The sequence below is a fragment of the Haliotis rubra genome, unplaced genomic scaffold (genome assembly GCF_003918875.1).
Source record: "Haliotis rubra isolate DU_JTF1 unplaced genomic scaffold, ASM391887v1 Scf84, whole genome shotgun sequence".
NCBI classification, from domain to species: domain Eukaryota; kingdom Metazoa; phylum Mollusca; class Gastropoda; order Lepetellida; family Haliotidae; genus Haliotis; species Haliotis rubra.
Genome location: NW_025767568.1, coordinates 1027240 through 1049021, shown reverse-complemented (window position 1 = coordinate 1049021; position 21782 = coordinate 1027240). Strand labels below are relative to the sequence as shown.

Here is a 21782-nt window from a genome sequence, read left to right as displayed (position 1 = left end):
CAGAGAAAGGTGTGAAGATGACTGTTTAGTGTTTATTTGAGTCAAAGTTTGTAGTAAACAGTATCCCGAACAGCATCAACCTGTTGTCATGACATCTAACACCTGCCTTATCTAGTAACCATGGAAACCAACCCATCACTATTCATAGTTAGCCATGTTTTTTGTGACAGCTATGTTTGTGCGTAACACTATAACAGGGTCTTTGGTCCCTACTGTGAGCCAAACTTACTGCAAAGAGCGAGTGAGTGGTTTTACGCCGCTTTTAGCAATATTCCAGCAATATCACGGCCAGAGACACCAGAATTGGGCTTCACATATTGTACCGATGTGGGGAATTGAACCCGGGTCTTCAGCGTGACGATCAATGGCTTTAACCACTAGGCTACCCCACCGCCCCTACTGCAAAGAATGCAGGGACCTAAACTGTTGACTTTCCACAAATGTGTAACGAAAAGAACACCTTTACTTTTAAGCTTACATTCAAAATGTCAAGCACCAATATTTTGATAAGTCCTTACATCTCTAATGAGGAGTTCCTGTGCTCCATGAAGTTTGTTTCTACAGTATAGGAATGCGGAGAACCCCTTAGAGTGAGTGAGTGAGTTGGGTTTAACCCTGCTTTGAACAGTCGTCTTGGTAGCTGCAAGTTTGTTCATTCGTCTCTTTCAAAGTAAAAGAAGTTGTTATCCAAATAGATTTTCTATATTGAACTTCCCAACGTCTTAAATGCCACTCCAAGACATTACTGGTGTATAAGCCCTCTTATTCCAGATGTATCTCTTTAAAGAACACCTACAAATGAGCATCACACACGTGCTTCACACATTGTCTTCTGCAAACTTTAAGATAATGGTCATGATAAGCTCCTTATTACTCTCTGACTTCAGCTCAAGCAACAATTGCAGCGTTAGGGTAGCCTGGTGGTTGAAGTGTTCATGTTTGGGTTTGATTCCCACATGGGTACAACCAGTCAAACCCATTTCTGGTGTCCCCAGCCATGGTATATGATTATTTCTCAAAGCAGTTTAAAAACCAACTCACAAACACTTAAATGATAATCAAAATGTTATTAAACAGACTTTTCAATACTGAGTTTGTCAACACTTGCAGACGACTGGTTACTTGGAAATACTCATGACACCTAAAGCAAGTCTTTACTAGAAAAAAGTCACGATTATGTTGAGTGCATCAACAGAAAGTGAGATCTTTGTCCTTTCACACAAGGATCAGTCAGACGATGCAGTTGTCCATGGGTTGATGGCCATGCATTGACTGCAAGTGTAATATCAATATTTTACACTTCCCAGACTGAAGAGATCACGGGGTCCTTGACGTAGTATATACATGGTATATTTTGAACAATGGTGGGGGAAAGAAGCTTTTAGGATCTTTTTAGTAATTACATGTATATACTCATGGCTCAATTTAGGGGGAGTGAGGTGGGTTTTACGCCGCTTTTAGAAATAGCAATATCACGACGGGGAACACCAGAAATGAGCTTCACACATTGCACCCATGTGGGAAACTCAATTTAAGGAACTCTGTTTAACTTGTACAAGGTGCTTCTTGATATGAAGCATAAATAATTACATATAATACGGGTAATAAAACATAAACGACATAAAACAAGAATGGTCAGTCAGATTCTAATTTGAACACAGTAAACGACATAAAACGAGAATGGCCAGTCAGATTCTAATTTGATCACAGTAAACGACATAAAACAAGAATGGTCAGTCAGATACTAATTTGAACACAGTAAACGACATAACACAAGAATGGTCAGTCAGATACTAATTTGAACACAGTAAACGACATAAAACAAGAATGGTCAGTCAGATACTAATTTGAACACAGTAAACGCCATAAAAAACGAGAATGGCCAGTCAGATTCTAATTTGAACACAGTAAACGACATAAAACAAGAATGGTCAGTCAGATACTAATTTGAACACAGTAAACGACATAAAACGAGAATGGCCAGTCAGATACTAATTTGAACACAGTAAACGACATAAAACAAGAATGGTCAGTCAGATACTAATTTGAACACAGTAAACCACATAAAACGAGAATGGCCAGTCAGATTCTAATTTGAACACAGTAAACGACATAAAACAAGAATGGTCAGTCAGATACTAATTTGAACACAGTAAACGACATAAAACGAGAATGGCCAGTCAGATACTAATTTGAACACAGTAAACGACATAAAACAAGAATGGCCAGTCAGATTCTAATTTGAACACAGTAAACGACATAAAACAAGAATGGTCAGTCAGATACTAATTTGAACACAGTAAACGACATAAAACAAGAATGGTCAGTCAGATACTAATTTGAACACAGTAAACGACATAAAACAAGAATGGTCAGTCAGATACTAATTTGAACACAGTAAACGACATAAAACGAGAATGGCCAGTCAGATTCTAATTTGAACAAAGTAAACGACATAAAACAAGAATGGTCAGTCAGATGCTAATTTGAACACAGTAAACGACATAAAACAAGAATGGCCAGTCAGATACTAATTTGAACACAGTAAACGACATAAAACAAGAATGGTCAGTCAGATGCTAATTTGAACACAGTTAACGACATAACACAAGAATGCAAGTGATAGATATAAGGGACTGTATATTTCGTCCCAACTGCTGTATATCTTAGTGGAAAAACATATACAGATTATACAAACTAAAATCAGATGTCCTTTTGCATTGGTCATAACTGTAGTTTACTGTGTACTTAACAAGCACTTGGTGCATGTACACATACGGATCAGGTTGCTTTTATCAATAATAGGTAATAAACACACACTTTAGCATGTTCAGAGTAGCCTGATTGAGCCCTGACATTCAAACTGACAAACAACATACCTTGGGTTTCTACAACACATCAATATTGTAGGAAGATCTAGTCTAAAAGTTTTCAGCATAAAGTGATACCAACAAGAGACCCTATATCGATGTAGTCTCTATAGAAAATACTAAATGCAGTTGGCGTACAACTGTGGAATACTGTTTTGACGATTGTAACAAAGTGGCACTGGTGATTGAATGTCATTGCGAAAGTGATTAAAGTCATATTGCACTAGTGAAAGAGTCTTGGCTATATAATACAAAGAATGTTTTAACTTTTAAATGTTTTCCAGAGTATTGTTTATAATAATAATGTTTGAATCGTTATCTTTCAAATCTCCAAAACCTTTACTTAAATAATTTTGTATCTAAATTCACACATTCATTTGAGAATTGTTTCACATTTCTAGCTGAAAATACACGGATTCGTAACAAAAAGATGAACTCACTTTCAAGTTGGTCTCTCCGTCCAGGTTCGCAGTAGTAATGTAGCAGGTGCCCTGTGGGTCGCTGGAGGAGAGCATCACCAGGTCACATGGGAAGTCTTCATTGGCTTCCACTTTCACAATGTCCCCAACCTGCAACATCATGGAAACATAATATACCCAACCTGCAACATCATGGAAACATAATATACCCAACCTGCAACATCAGGGAAACATAATATACCCAACCTGCAACATCATGGAAACATCATGGAAACATAATATACCCAACCTGCAACATCAGGGAAACATAATATACCCAACCTGCAACATCATGGAAACATAATATACCCAACCTGCAACATCATGGAAACATCATGGAAACATAATATACCCAACCTGCAACATCAGGGAAACATAATATACCCAACCTGCAACATCATGGAAACATAATATACCCAACCTGCAACATCAGGGAAACATAATATACCCAGCCTGCAACATCATGGAAACATAATATACCCAGCCTGCAACATCAGGGAAACATAATATACCCAGCCTGCAACATCATGGAAACATAATATACCCAGCCTGCAACATCATGGAAACATAATATACCCAACCTGCAACATCATGGAAACATAATATACCCAACCTGCAACATCAGGGAAACATAATATACCCAACCTGCAACATCATGGAAACATAATATACCCAACCTGCAACATCAGGGACACATAATATACCCAACCTGCAACATCAGGGACACATAATATACCCAACCTGCAACATCATCGTGGAAACAGAATGTCATTCCGTTTAATGTCATGGAAACACAATTTCATCATGGAAACACAATCTCATCACCTTGAACATCATGGAAACACAATCTCACCACCTAGAACATCAGGGAAACACAATCTAATCACCTAGAACATCATGGAAACACAATCTCATCACCTAGAAGATCATGGAAACACAATCTAATCACCTAGAACATCATGAAAACACAATCTAATCACCTAGAACATCATGACAACACAATCTAATCACCTAGAACATCATGGAAACACAATCTCATCACCTGTAACATCATGGAAACACAATCTCATCACCTTGAACATCATGGAAACACAATCTCATCACCTGTAACATCATGGAAACACAATCTAATCACCTAGAACATCAGGGAAACACAATCTCATCACCTGTAACATCATGGAAACACAATCTCATCACCTTGAACATCATGGAAACTCAATCTCATCACCTGTAACATCATGGAAACACAATCTAATCACCTAGAACATCATGGAAACACAATCTCATCACCTGTAACATCATGGAAACACAATCTCATCACCTTGAACATCATGGAAACACAATCTCATCACCTGTAACATCAGGGAAACACAATCTCATCACTTAGAACATCATGGAAACACAATCTCATCACCTGTAACATCATGGAAACACAATCTCATCACCTTGAACATCATGGAAACACAATCTCATCACCTGTAACATCAGGGAAACACAATCTCATCACTTAGAACATCATGGAAACACAATCTCATCACCTGTAACATCATGGAAACACAATCTCATCACCTGTAACATCATGGAAACACAATCTCATCACCTGTAACATCATGGAAACACAATCTCATCACCTGTAACATCATGGAAACACAATCTCATCACCTGTAACATCAGGGAAACACAATCTCATCACCTAGAACATCAGGGAAACACAAACTCATCACCTAGAACATCATGGAAACACAATCTCATCACCTGTAACATCATGGAAACACAATCTAATCACCTAGAACATCATGGAAACACAATCTCATCACCTGTAACATCAGGTAAACACAATCTCATCACCTTGAACATCATGGAAACACAATCTCATCACCTGTAACATCAGGGAAACACAATCTCATCACCTAGAACATCATGGAAACACAATCTCATCACCTGTAACATCATGGAAACACAATCTCATCACCTTGAACATCAGGGAAACACAATCTCATCACCTGTAACATCAGGGAAACACAATCTTATCACCTTGAACATCATGGAAACACAATCTCATCACCTGTAACATCAGGGAAACACAATCTCATCACTTAGAACATCATGGAAACACAATCTCATCACCTTGAACATCAGGGAAACACAATCTCATCACCTGTAACATCAGGGAAACACAATCTCATCACCTTGAACATCAGGGAAACACAATCTGATCACCTGTAACATCATGGAAACACAATCTCATCACCTAGAACATCATGGAAACACAATCTCATCACCTTCAACATCATGGAAACACAATCTCATCACCTGTAACATCATGGAAACACAATCTAATCACCTAGAACATCAGGGAAACACAATTTCATCACCTGTAACATCATGGAAACACAATCTCATCACTTAGAACATCGGGGAAACACAATCTCATCACTTAGAACATCATGGAAACACAATCTCATCACTTAGAACATCATGAAAACACAATCTCATCACCTTGAACATCATGGAAACACAATCTCATCACCTGTAACATCAGGGAAACACAATCTCATCACCTGTAACATCATGGAAACACAATCTCATCACCTGTAACATCAGGGTAACACAATCTCATCACTTAGAACATCAGGGAAACACAATCTCATCACTTAGAACATCAGAGAAACTCAATCTCATCATCTGTAACATCAGGGAAACACAATCTCATCACCTAGAACATTAGGGAAACACAATCTGATCACCTGTAACATCATGGAAACACAATCTCATCACCTTGAACATCATGGAAACACAATCTCATCACCTTGAACATCAGGGAAACACAATTTCATCACCTGTAACATCAGGGAAACACAATCTCATCACTTAGAACATCAGGGAAACACAATCTCATCACCTGTAACATCATGGAAACACAATCTCATCACCTGTAACATCATGGAAACACAATCTCATCACCTGTAACATCATGGAAACACAATCTCATCACCTGTAACATCATGGAAACACAATCTCATCACCTGTAACATCAGGGAAACACAATCTCATCACTTAGAACATCAGGGAAACACAAACTCATCACCTAGAACATCATGGAAACACAATCTCATCACCTGTAACATCATGGAAACACAATCTAATCACCTAGAACATCATGGAAACACAATCTCATCACCTGTAACATCGGGGAAACACAATCTCATCACCTTGAACATCATGGAAACACAATCTCATCACCTGTAACATCAGGGAAACACAATCTCATCACCTAGAACATCATGGAAACACAATCTCATCACCTGTAACATCATGGAAACACAATCTCATCCCTAGAACATCATGGAAACACAATCTCATTACCTGTAACATCAGGGAAACACAATCTTATCACCTTGAACATCATGGAAACACAATCTCATCACCTGTAACATCAGGGAAACACAATCTCATCACTTAGAACATCATGGAAAGACAATCTCATCACCTTGAACATCAGGGAAACACAATCTCATCACCTGTAACATCATGGAAACACAATCTCATCACCTTGAACATCAGGGAAACACAATCTCATCACCTGTAACATCATGGAAACACAATCTCATCACCTAGAACATCATGGAAACACAATCTCATTACCTGTAACATCATGGAAACACAATCTCATCACTTAGAACATCAGGGAAACACAATCTCATCACTTAGAACATCAGGGAAACACAATCTCATCACTTAGAACATCATGAAAACACAATCTCATCACCTTGAACATCAGGGAAACACAATCTCATCACCTGTAACATCAGGGAAACACAATCTCATCACCTGTAACATCAGGGAAACACAATCTGATCACCTGTAACATCAGGGAAACACAATCTCATCACTTAGAACATCAGGGAAACACAATCTCATCACTTAGAACATCAGGGAAACACAATCTCATCACCTATAACATCATGGAAACACAATCTCATCACCTTGAACATCATGGAAACACAATCTCATCACCTGTAACATCAGGGAAACACAATCTCATCACTTAGAACATCAGGGAAACACAATCTCATCACTTAGAACATCAGGGAAACTCAATCTCATCATCTGTAACATCAGGGAAACACAATCTCATCACCTAGAACATCAGGGAAACACAATCTCATCACCTTGAACATCAGGGAAACACAATCTCATCACCTTGAACATCATGGAAACACAATCTCATCACCTTGAACATCAGGGAAACACAATCTCATCACATGTAACATCAGGGAAACACAATCTCATCACTTAGAACATCAGGGAAACACAATCTCATCACTTAGAACATCAGGGAAACACAATCTCATCACCTGTAACATCATGGAAACACAATCTCATCACCTTGAACATCAGGGAAACACAATTTCATCACCTGTAACATCAGGGAAACACAATCTCATCACCTGTAACATCAGGGAAACACAATCTCATCACCTGTAACATCAGGGAAACACAATCTCATCACTTAGAACATCATGACAACACAATCTAATCACTTAGAACATCATGGAAACACAATCTCATCACCTGTAACATCATGGAAACACAATCTCATCAGCTGTAACATCATGGAAACACAATCTCATCACCTAGAACATCATGGAAACACAATCTCATCACCTGTAACATGGTGACTCAAATGGTGGTCTACCAGGGAATGCCATCATTCCTTCATGAATTCATAATTTTTTAAAACTATTTTCTGTTGCACAATGCAACTGACATATCGATATAAGGTGCTGGTCACTGTCTACAGTAGGGGACAACATTTCTTGATGCACAGATGTACAGGCCTCAAACTGTAATTTTATACCAATTAGCCAAATGGCTTCAAGTACGTTTTCTTAGGTTAGCCATTTGTTGAACATTTAAAGTAATCAAGCCACTCTTGTAGGTAGCCACAGATATTTTTAATAACCCTTTCAAAGCATTTTTTTATCAAATTCCCATTACAAGTCTTGGAATCATACATTAGGCATGCATTCTTCATAATCGGTAAATATTCTTTGTTAAATTTTTCAGCAATCAATTTTGACATACTTCCAAAAGTCACCCATGAGTAACAGGGCTCCAGATAAGGGTCGTATCGGCGTATGTGCGGATAAAAAATATGCAAGATACGGTAGGAAATAGTTTAGAAAGCGTAGCAGATACGCACCACAGCAATGGTGTACGGTCTTAGAATCATTTACTGACGTATTTATCTGAAAAAGTATTGTTTTATTGATTATTGACCTGTTTACACAAGAGTAGCAATGTTGTGGTGCATATATGAAATGAAACACAAGATTACTGATACGCCATTAATTTCCATTCAGTACTCTAAATGTACTCTTAAGGTTTTCCAGTACTCCTATATTGAATAAATAAGGAGTACGTACTCCTGATCATGAAAAATTATCTGGAGCCCTGGAGTAAGATTTTTCCATGTCTTTTGGGTTTATCCTGGAAATGGTTACTTCAGAGATTAATATCTCACCTCATCCAAATGATTTGGCATGGAGTGAAATTTTGCCAAGTGACAGATATATTTTGTTTCCAGCAGTGAAACTGGACTTGATTTTTGTTGTTTCTTATTCAATTTATGACCCAATTAATGTTATTAGTTTATAGGGGATGTATCCTTGCACATACTACTTTCTAACACTTAGTTATGCAAAGGTAGGATCGAATAATGTGCATTGTCAACTGAAATATAATACATATTACAATAATGTTCATGCATATCTGTTCATTGCTGATTTTAAGAGGAATTATTCATGAGTACAGTAATAGATTGTTTTGCAGACATGTTTACCATTATCTGCTGTTCATTTTGTTGGCATGCTTTGACAGTATGGATTTACATCGTAATTAAGTGATTAGACATTAAATAGCAGTTTCTGGAAAATAGTTACAAAGCATGTGCTAGCAAAACTTTATTAAACATAGCCAATTTATCTGTCTATATCAAAAGACAATATCTAAACGTTTCCGCATGAAGTAGTAATGACAGTTCATCACTGTCCAATGAATATTGTTCACTCATTAGTTAACTTAGAAACTATTATGCCATGTATTTATGAACAAGGACAGAATAGTTTGCCAAGTGTAGTTGCCAGTAAACTGAACAGGTAATCGACCATTGGCACCCAGTGTTCATAAATAGCGTCAGACCCTCTGACAAATCTGGCAGATTCGCCAACGGTCCGATAGAAGTCAACAACCCGCCGGCCCAAGCGTCTGACTGTATATTTCACAATGACTTTGACTGAAGTTGTTTTATGTGACATGTGACACTTGTTTGCTGTTCATAAATCTTCTCTTTGTTAATAATTTCAATGCCAATAATCAGAAATGTTAAATCTGAAATGATTGTTTAATTTTATTCTGTGAGTCCTGTGAATTTTCAATGGGTCAGACAGACATCTGAAATTTACAGGACCCAATGTCCTGTTACTTTGAAACACCATTTGTGAGCACTGGGCACCACTGTTGACGTTCACACTGGCTAAGAGTTTATTGATACTGTCACATTTTTGCTTTTCATGCTCCCATATGACAACTTTCATATCATATCCTATTCTAAACTCTAAAACCAACTAGCTGATTGTCCACTGAAATGTGGTTCAAAATTCAAAATTCCACTGGTGCTGATCTCACTCAATCCTAGTGAAATAGTATATACTGGTAGAATGATTGTTTTAACGAGAAATACTGTGGAGGAAGTTGCAGTTGTAGTTGTGTATTCCCAAACTGTTTAAAAGAAATATTAGTCCCTGAGCAAACATGAATAATAATAATAGTCCACTTATATTGCCCATTTATCCATGCACATTGCATGCTGAAAGCGCTGACATATTATCCCTGGTCAACAAGGTGAACAGAGGCAAGTTTGAACAAACTCACTTGCCTAAGGTGAAACCACATGTATCACATATACTTTGTTGTGGGGCAGGACTGAAGTCCTAGAAACTCTCAGGAGTCAAGCTGCCACACTGTCACCCATCCGAGGACTGTCTGCGACCACCATTGCTTAACTTCAACTGATTGTGACCTGAGCTCTATGCAAAGGGCCACACACCGCCAATTGAACAAATAAATAACTGCAATTTAGCTCAAGCCTCAAATTTTCAGAAAGTGTCAAAAAGATTTCACAAATTGGATTTACAAACGTCACAACTTTAACGCATGAAAACCTAATGTCATGGCTTTGCAGACAGGATGTTTTCCACGAATCCACTTGAGCTAAATTGCAATTATTTCAAAAAATTCCAGGCAAAGCCACTTTAAATAAGTTCTGAATCCTCAAGAAAGAAAACCTGCTGACATTTAATGATTTCAATGCTAGGTGTTCACTGGTCTGGGACTAAGTATCTACTGACCATGTTGACAGCATTATCCAAGTTGTATCTCTATCCAATACTGATAATGCTATGTCATAGGCCCGTGGAGATCCAGGGTAGAATTGGTCTTCAGCAACCCACGCTTGCCACAAAAGGCGACTATGCTTGTCGTAAGAGGCGACTAACGGGATCGGGTGGTCAGGCTCGCTGACTTGGTTGACACGTCATCAGTTCCCAATTGCGCAGATCAATGCTCATGCTGTTGATCACTGGATTGCCTGGTCCAGACTCGATTATTTACAGACCGCCGCCATATAGCTGGAATATTGCTGAGTGCGGCGTAAAACTAAACTCACTCACTCACTCACTCGCTATGTCATAAAGGTAAACAAATGCTTCAGGTTTGGCATTAAGTATTTTTTCAACAGGGTGTTTGATAACAAGATAATACTGTTCTGCATGATAATTAATGTATGATGTCTTCGGCATATACCAAGTTGACAATGTTGAAAAAATGCCTGTAAATCAGAAAATGGAAATGTTACAGCTTGTAGATAACTGACACTGGAACGATTCCAAGGTTAATTATTCATCATGGTTTTTAAAGATGACTTAATAACAAGCATTGTCACTAAGGTTACATAATCCCCCTCCACAAATTATCAAATCAAACTTAAACAGTAATGAAAGTGAAGGTCGTAGTCTAAGATGAAGTTAAATGTCAGCTTAGACATGACCAGTCAACCTTTCTTCATATCTGTAGTTGTTCAAACACACAAATATTTCAAGACTCACTTTGACCTTGACATGAATGTGATAGTGCATGAAATATGCAAAAATAGTAATAAAGGAATTGCTTGACAAAAAACATTAAAGAGAAGTCTTGAAAGACTGTGAAAAAAATCCAGTGAACCGTTCTTGAGATATCTTGCTGATAATCTTAATATGCAGGTTAACATGCTGAAATCTTCAAAGTGTTGCTGTGATCTTAAAAATTAGGTGAAATACATGCATACTTCACAGATACTTATGTAAGTCAGCATCACAAGCATAATAATATTTTAGATGACTGCAACAAGATCTAAAACAACACTCACATCACATTCAGAAATTCAACAATTATTTTGTTTAGTACCAAAGGTTGCACTACATGAAAATAGGTTTCATTTCCTTAAATTGAGCCCTGCAATAAATTAGCACAATACATTTTTGGCTGTAAAAAAGGACAGGGGAATATTCACAATCAATTATCATATTCTGCAATTTTTGCAACATGACAGATTGTAATAATAAAGCTAATGATGTCATTTTGACAAAAGTTGTTATGACATCAACATAAAATGTATTTGCAACATTTTTACAACCATACTTTTCAAATAGTATTTTTCAGAAAGCTTTTTAATAATTTGCTGTCCTGATATTTGCCGATAAAATTTAAGCTTCTGAGAAATGAAGACTGTGGGTGGTTTGCACAGATATTTTAATCTTGTATTGTCACTAATATCCAACCATGTGCTTCATGGTGATCTTCAAAATTTTGGCACGTTGACGCACACACTGGAAAGAAGTGATGCTTTCCTGCCTCGCACATCGGCAGATGCATTGAGCCTAACCCATGGTTTACCAAAAAATAATTACACAGTTGACAGAGAAGAGGAACTGTTGGAAAAATCTGAAGATTTTATCATGTGATGAACCCAAAACAGGAATTTACAGATGTAATAGAGGTTGGACATTTTATGGAATTATGCGAAACTGCAAATGTAGCTCAAAAGCTTAACCTGTTCAACCATAAACATATCGTTTTAGACTAAAAAGATGCGATCCTTATGAGACTGTATGAAGATACTGACAAAAATGGACAACCATTAACCTATTGCAATGGCATCCTTGTATCCATCAGGAGATTCCCACAATCCTCCTCTCGGTTTCAATGACTGAACACAAGCAGCTACTACAACCAGATGCTTTATGTTCGGAACATAACTCACACTCATTAGTTCGCTGTTTGGAATGTTAATGTGGTTCAACACGCACTGGAGAAAATATTATAAGGGGATTTAAACCAGTAAAACATGATAACACAAGTCCTGTTTGAATAATGAATGAATGTCAAGAGGTTTGTCATAACACCGAGAAGAGAAGACATTTTCATCCTTTTGTTTCAAACAATTCACAAGCAAACAAGGTTGTTATAAAAGCTGACTAAATCGAGTGAGTGAGTGAGGGAGGGAGGGAGGGAGGGAGGGAGCGAGCGAGCGCGCGAAAAAGGAAGCAAACTAGTAATATCCATCTGGGGAGCAATGGCACAGGTTTTATACATGTCTGGTCTGGTCAATATGTGGATTGATTGAATACAATGTCTGATCTGGTCAATATGTGGATTGTTTGGATACAATGTCTGGTCTGGTCAATATGTGGATTGGTTGGATACAATGTCGGGTCTGGTCAATATGTGGATTGTTTGGATACAATGTCTGATCTGGTCAATATGTGGATTGTTTGGATATAATGTCTGGTCTGGTTAGTGTGTGGGTTGCTACTCATACTGATACAAGAGACTTTCACCCTTTCTAATGCAAAGAGAACATAAGAAATATGATAATTTAACTATATATATAAAAGAGAATATATTACTTTCCCTTAAACTACACGGTGAGTCAAAAGAATTTGACTCCTGTTGGAATTGTGCTTTAGAATATTTGGAATATTATTTAGTCTGCTTTGGGCTTTATCAGAGTGTTCCAATTTTCCAAATACTATGTAACAAACAATGACATAACACAAGACTGAGAATCCTTGACCAGTCAACATGAACATATCTCTCATGGCCTGTCAGATACAGCTGGATACTGGCCAATCAGAGTCCTCTAATTACTGACCAGTCAAACTGTTTCAATTGCCAGTCAGGAACCTCTGAAGACTACTCAATGAAATACCAATTGTTGACTGGCCAATCAGAGACTGCTAATTACTGACCAATGAAATACCAATTGTTGACTAGCCAATCAGAGACTGCTGATTACTGACCAATGAAATACTAATTGTTGACTGGCCAATCAGAGACTGCTAATTACTGACCAATGAAATACCAATTGTTGCCTAGACAGTCTGAGACCTCTCATTACTGACCAATCAAATACCAACAACTGACTAACCAATCAGAAAACAGTTACCGGTGATTGACCAATCAGAAGCAACACATTACACACTTACCTTGATATGCATAGATTTAATCTCCTCTGTCTCTGACCCTCGCAGGACCTTGGCAGCCGTGTTGTTGACCTCTTGGTCAGCCTTGTGACGCAGCCAGTCTTCATAGCCCTGGAGGGAAAAACATCACTAATCTTAAAGAACACTCGGAGTTGCATCATTTGTAACAATAACAACCACTCACAGTCATCTCAAGAGAAACAACTGTTTGTTGAGCACCATAACCAGTAAGAATAACAAAGCAGGCACTGACATGGAATGTATGTTTCATCATCATCATCATCATCATCATCATCATCATCATCATTTTTTCATATGGTCGCCTCTCATAATCAACACTTAGTCATCTATTGGCTCAAAAACATTCCTTGTCACAGACTAAGGTAAATATTCATTATGAAATTCTCAACACACTTTGTCAATGAACACGTTAATAAATACAAGATATTTACTGTCCTAATGTTTGGATTTGATAACTGTGACAGTTTGTTGGTTTACAGAGTTCCTTTTCCGACACACAGCAGCAATACATATGTGCGTGTCTCAGTTTGTAGCCATTTGTCTGATTTTGGGATTACACTCACAATAATCAACATGAAAAGAAATTGCCCAACGTTGCATAAAATGGATCAGAATGTTAAAAAAGATACATAAATTTCATTCACAGACACAGAATAAAGTTCTGTCCATCTTCAAAGACATTCAGCATACAATCTATGTATAATTATGTTTCTGAAAATTTTGATTTTTGAAATGATACATTCCAGCACTCCCCTGATACTGAATATTCATTGTCTTTATAAAGACAAACTTATACGTCTTTCCTCATAACCTGACCGGCTACATTAAGTCGATGAGCCGAGTGCTGAGTGGTTTATTTGTATCACCACTACATGATTTATAGGAGGCAATTACAGATTTCTCCCTGTTTAACCTTTACCAACAACACATGTGGCTGAAGGTGAAGTAGGGTGTCACTCTAACCACTAGCGACAAGGGACAATATATGTGTCCAGGATCGGGTGGTCAGGCTCGCTGACTTGGTTGACACATGTCATCGTATCCCAATAGATTGATGCTAATGCTGTTGATCACTGGATTGTCTGATTCAGACTGCCGCCATATAGCTGGAATACTGCTGAGTGAGGCAGAAAACTAAACTTACTCTCTCACTACCCCAATATATGAGTCTGTGGGTAAAACTGGGTGGTACCTTTAACCATAAGTCTCAAGTTTCAGTCTAGTCAATACATACAATACACACACAGAGAGACAAATACACACACAGAGACTACACTGAAGATACAGACTTACACACAAACACATACATTACACACAGAGGCTACACTGAAGATACAGACTTACACACAAACACATACATTACACACAGAGGCTACACTGAAGATACAGACTTACACACAAACACATACATTACACACAGAGGCTACACTGAAGATACACTTACACACAAACACATACAATACACACAGAGACTACACTGAAGACACAGACTTACACACAAACACATACATTACACACAGAGACTACACTGAAGATACAGACTTACACACAAACACATACATTACACACAGAGGCTACACTGAAGATACAGACTTACACACAAACACATACAATACACACAGAGACTACACTGAAGATACAGACTTACACACAAACACATACATTACACACAGAGGCTACACTGAAGATACAGACTTACACACAAACACATACAATACACACAGAGGCTACACTGAAGATACAGACTTACACACAACACACATACATTACACACAGACTTGACACAAACACATACATTACACACAGAGGCTACACTGAAGATACAGACTTAGAGACTACACTGAAGACACAGACTTACACACAAACACATACAATACACACAGAGACTACACTGAAGATACACAGACTTACACACAAACACATACATTACACACAGAGACTACACTGAAGATACAGACTTACACACAAACACATACAATACACACAGAGACTACACTGAAGATACAGACTTACACACAAACACATACATATACACACAGAGTCTACACTGAAGATACAGACTTACACACAAACAGACTTACAGACTTACATTACGGGGCTTACACACCAACACATACATTGCACACAGACTACACACATACAATACACACAGAGACTACACTGAAGATACACACAATACATTACACATACACACAGACACATACAATACACACAGAGACTACACTGAAGATACAGACTTACACACAAACACATACACACACCAAGGACAGAGAGAGACACAGAAACAGTAGGACAGATATACACTTTGAGACGTTGTGTATAAACACACTTGTGAGGCTTTTCTTTACACAATTCATGATCTTCATCATTATTCCATAAAAATGTATTATAATGAACAAACATGTTAGGAATTTATTATCAACTATTTCACGATTAATTCCGTGTTTGAGCTGCTGATTAAAGATTAAAGATTTCACTTAACACTTAATGGGTTAATCATAATGCATTCAGTCTTTGCTGACTCCACAGGTAGAGCTCAGCAATGTACAACACATTGATTGATTGTCAATCATTCATAGGTCAATTGAAGAGATTGGAAGCAATGTGTGCACTATCGACCTGAGTCTGTATGCCGTCTGCCTGTACACCTGACGACCAGTCAACATTGGCAGCATCACAATTGCCAGGAGGGATTATGGGACAACCAACCCTTACAAACATATTTGGTTTCACTTTTATTCTGTTCAGTCATGTTTAAACATACACAGCAAATCAAGAACAGAGTCTCTTTAAAATCATTCAAGACCTTTTCATCACATGGTGATAAGGGATATCACCATGATAAGCTTATCCAACAAACAGTATCACGATGAGGTAGATATGCAAATGAGGTCACCCAGTAAGACCTATTTCCAACACACATACATCGATGCAATGTCTTCTTTCTCGGTTAACTATTGACTAACATTACCGATAACCTTAGAGAGGGTTGCCTTGTGACTTTCCCATGTGTGATTCTGTCAATATATGATAAATTGGGTGGTTCACTCAAAGACTGTACTCATACACGGCTTCTTAAGCTACCATACTTCATTAAACTGAATTAATCCTCAAACTCCCAGTACTTTATTAATAATATAAAGATATTACTCTTGCGTGTTTCCATATTGTGAACATGATACACCAGGAATAATATATATTATTATTCCAAGTATATGAAATTCACAATATGGAAACAAATGGCTAATAATCTCTTTCAGTAGCATCATGAATTAAATATGAATAATATTGTGATAGGCAATCAGGCCTCCCTTCACTGGTCTTCACCTATACAGGTAATGACTGAGCAAGCTGTATTGACAACACTATTACAGGTACGCCAGAGTTTATAGACTTTACATTCCCGATGCACCAGAGCCATTAACAAGATAATAGCACAGTGTGCGCCTCCAGGGGCTGGGTAGATGAAGGTTTGTATCAATGGACGTGGTCAGTCAATACAGCCCTTAACGATGCAAAGACAAGAAAGTTAGGTAGCCTGATTGTTTGGTTTTTGTTTGTGTTATGTTGGTATCTTCCCGCTGTAGGACTAGGGTTTGTAAATAATGGAGTCTGTGCCAGACAGTCCAGTGACTGACATAATGTACCCAACTGGGATATGCTGACAGTCAGACTAGCCATACTCCTTTCGTTTGACCTCAAATATATCCATGCTAGTATATATATTAGATATCAAAGTACATATGGGTGTGAATTTATATTTCTTTCAGGTGTTCCACAATCCACTCATCAATGTTTTCATGTGTGACACGAAGCACTCATGAAGGTGTTCAGGTGTTCCACAATCCATTCATTAAAGTGTTCAGGAGTGCCACCATGCACTCATTAAAGTGTTCAGGTGTTCCACAATCCATTCAGTAAAGTGTTCAGGAGTGCCACCATGCACTCAGTAAAGTGTTCAGGTGTTCCACATTCCGCTCAGTAAAGTGTTCAGGAGTGCCACAATCCACTCATTAAGGCATTAAGGTGTGCCACTGTCCACACATTAAGGTTCTGTGGGGATGAACTGAACACCACTTACCTGTTTAATGGCAGTGACCGAGATGACAAAAACCAGGGGGAGTATGCTTGTGATGGACGTCACCGGGGTGTCTATCAGCAGCTAAAGGAGAAGACCACATTCAAGATACATTATTGTAGCAGAAGGGTGTTTCCCAGATCGGTCGAAAAAAGCTTGTGACAAAAAAAAAATTCATCATGGTTGGCTTTGCTTTAATGTGTTGACAATTTGAAATTCTGGGTTATGGATCCAGGATCAAGAATATTTAAAAAAATATTATTCCCAAAATTTGTTTTCAGGTTTTCCAACAACAACAACATTTGCCCTCTTGACATTTTCAGAAAAATAGTGTCTTTTCAGTGCAAAATAATTGTTCTTCATTTGAGAGAAAAAATCATCTGGCTAGAAACGCTGACTGAAAATATAGTTTGTTCAAAAGTGGGCGATGGGGTAGCCTAGGTAAAGCATTTGCTTGTCACATTTTATTCCCCACATGGGTACAATGTGTGAAGCCCTTTTCTGGTGTCCCCCACCTTGATATTGCTGGAATATTGCTAAAAGTGGCGTAAAACCAAACTCACGTGCAACGAAAAATGTCCCTCACCAGCATATTATTGTCACTCACAAAGCATCCATTAAATATTATCATGACATCACCATATCCTGTATCTTGTGTACCTGCACATCAGGCCTCAGCTTGGCTTCACATAATTACCGATAATCTATGTTTTAGTATGACTGACAAACACCAGTGTATAAAATAAGCCAAAAACCCAGCCAGACATCAGGGCTGGTAACTTCAAAATGTTACCAACCCAAAATGGATTTAACCAAACCAGACAATCCAAAGAAAATAAGTCAGTTTTTAATTACGGTCAATACTTCAATCAACCTGAAACATGTTTTTACTGTGTAACAGTCATTTTCAGAGAAATCCGACTAAACCTTTATCTTATATTTTTACCAGACCACCGGGCTGGCTAGCTGTAAATTTAGACAGTCCGCCAGAAATCAAGCCCATCTTGGTCGGTCGGACGAGCCTTATTTCATACACTGCCAACACCAAGGGTGAAGGTGACGGGTGATGGCTTACCTGAATGATACCGACACACAGGAAGTAGAAGTTGGCCACACGTCGGAACTGCTCGAACAGGTTCTTGGGTAGAAAGTTCCATAATGTGTACTGCAACACAAACAACGTCTCAACATGGAGAAGTCTTCTTGGTTTATGATATAAAAATATAGTTTTATGGTAAATCTTAGATAAGAAACATATTTTTAGTAACAAAAGGAGTATGATGTGCTTGCACGGGAAACTTGTGTTGACGTACCAAACAATTGGAAACAGTTGTGATTGCCCACCTTGATTTGACTTATATATTGCTGACACTCACTCATCTATTGTATGACAGAATATCTAGTGTCTCACAGAATCATCTAGTGTCTGTCAGAATATCTAGTGTCTGTCAGAATATCTAGTGTATGACAGAATATCTAGTGCCTGTCAGAGTATCTAGTGTATGATAGAATATTTAGTGTCTGTTAGAATATCTAGTGTCTGTTAGAATATCTAGTGTATGACTGATGAACATCTAGTGTCTCACAGAATATCTAGTGTCTGTCAGAGTATCTAGTGTAAGACAGAATATCTACTGTATGACTGAATATCTAGTGTCTCTCAGATTATCTAGTGCATTACAGAATATCTAGTGTCCGTCAGAATATCTAAAGTATGACAGAATATTTAGGGTATGACAGAATATCTAGTATCTGTCAGAATATCTAGTGTCTGTCAGAATATCTAGTGTCTGTTAGAATATCTAGTGTATGACTGATGAACATCTAGTGTCTCACAGAATATCTAGTGTCTGTCAGAGTATCTAGTGTAAGACAGAATATCTACTGTATGACTGAATATCTAGTGTCTCTCAGATTATCTAAGCGCATTACAGAATATCTAGTGTCCGTCAGAATATCTAAAGTATGACAGAATATTTAGGGTATGACAGAATATCTAGTATCTGTCAGAATATCTAGTGTCTGTCAGAATATCTAGCGCCCGTGTCTCTCAAATTATCTAGTGCATTACAGAATATCTAGTGTTTGTCAGTATATCTAATGTATGACTGTAAGAATATCTATTGTATGACAGAATATCTAGTATCTGTCAGAATATCTAGTGCGTCAGAATATCCAATGTAAGACAGAAATCGCAGAATGTCGAGTGTATGCCAACCCATGAATTGGGAACTTTGGTGCTTCGCTTGAACAATCTTGTTTCCACTCCTACATAATGGATGACTCCAGTACACAGATAACTACTGTGAGACATTTTACACAGTAGCATTTGAAAGTCAATGTGTGTTATCTTTATGTTACGCAATATTGTGAAAAACACAAATTCCAAATGTGGAAAAGATGGTGCATCATAAACATGTTTTTGGTTTTTTAAATTGAATGCTTTCTCAACTTTCATGTCTGTAATCTCTTTGCCACAATGCTCAACAATGTTGTCTGTAGGTCACATGTATGTCTTGTTGCAGGAGACAGGGAGTACATTTAAAGGTTTTAAAAAGGGTTGAGTCAAGGAGTGAGGAAAGAGCTTGATGAGGAGTGGGGTGGGCTTGTTGAGGAGTGGGGTGGGCCTGATTAGGAGAGGGTGGGCCTGTTGAGGAGTGGGGTGGGCCTGTTGAGGAGTGGGGTGGGCCTGATTAGGAGAGGGTGGGCCTGATGAGGAGTGGGGTGGGCCTGTTGAGGAGTGGGGTGGGCCTGATTAGGAGAGGGTGGGCCTGATGAGGAGTGGGATGGGCCTGTTGAGGAGCGGGGTGGGCCTGATTAGGAGAGGGTGGGGCTGATGAGGAGTGGGGTGGGCCCGATGAAGAGTGTGTGTGTGTCTGTGTGTGTGTGTCTGTGTGTGTGTGTCTGTGTGTGTGTGTGTGTGTGTGTGTGTGTGTGTGTGTGTGTGTGTGTGTGTGTGTGTGTGTGTGTGTGTGTGTGTGTGTGTGTGTGTGTGTGTGTGTGTGTGTGTGTGTGTGTCTGGAGAGGAGATGCAGACAGGCTGATGCAAGGGGCTCAGAAACATAAAAAACATCGCAGCATGTTCTAAAAATAAAATTTCTTGATGACATATATCCCTTGCAAGTTAACTGATATTTTGGAGGTTGTGATATTTCCACTCACTGTTTTATAAACTGTTGACAAGTTTGACTGTATTCTGACTCAATAAACAATACAGTTCATGTTACAGGAGTCAATCTCAGCCTGTGTTTTGAGAGTGTGATCAGCTCACAGACTGGGTTAATGGCTATAAAATAGTCATGAGGACATTCCCTAGTGATAGTCCCTCTTGTAAACATTCTGCCCACACCATCTGGTCAATGTGGACAATCCCCAGTGTACACAATAACATGACTAAACCTCGATCACATGACCTCTTGCTGAATACGACACCGAAGTACATGCATTAAGGCCCCTCTCACATGATAATATAGATGGAATGTTCCATACAACACAATACAATCACAGACTAATGTCTCTATCAGCGGCCATAAAGCAGGGTGATGATTATCAGTGGGCTGTGTTGCACCAAACCCATCGATTGCTATGGACAACTAGCAGCAGGACATCTTCATCATTTTATCAACTTTTGATTGGTTATTTTTATAAGTTATTGCCAAATGTGAATAAAATATTATGGATATTTTGGAATAAATCACTTTGCTCTTCCATGTCATTTGATTGGGTAAACAAGCAATATATTTTGTGGTCAGTTTTCATCAAAAGGGCA

General features: G+C 38.3%; 1 protein-coding gene across 6 annotated transcripts in view; it reads right to left on the bottom strand.

The window, feature by feature from the left end:
* LOC124262443 (phospholipid-transporting ATPase IF-like) overlaps positions 1–21782 on the bottom strand; it is a 126826-nt gene that overhangs the window by 27310 nt on the left and 77734 nt on the right. For all 6 annotated transcript variants that reach the window (XM_046696928.1, XM_046696929.1, XM_046696927.1 and 3 more), the window contains 4 exons: positions 19089–19178; positions 18017–18097; positions 13918–14025; positions 3311–3439 (listed from right to left, as the gene is read on the bottom strand). In XM_046696928.1, coding sequence (XP_046552884.1) covers positions 3311–3439; positions 13918–14025; positions 18017–18097; positions 19089–19178 — 408 coding nt within the window. The remainder of the gene's footprint in view (positions 1–3310; positions 3440–13917; positions 14026–18016; positions 18098–19088; positions 19179–21782) is intronic.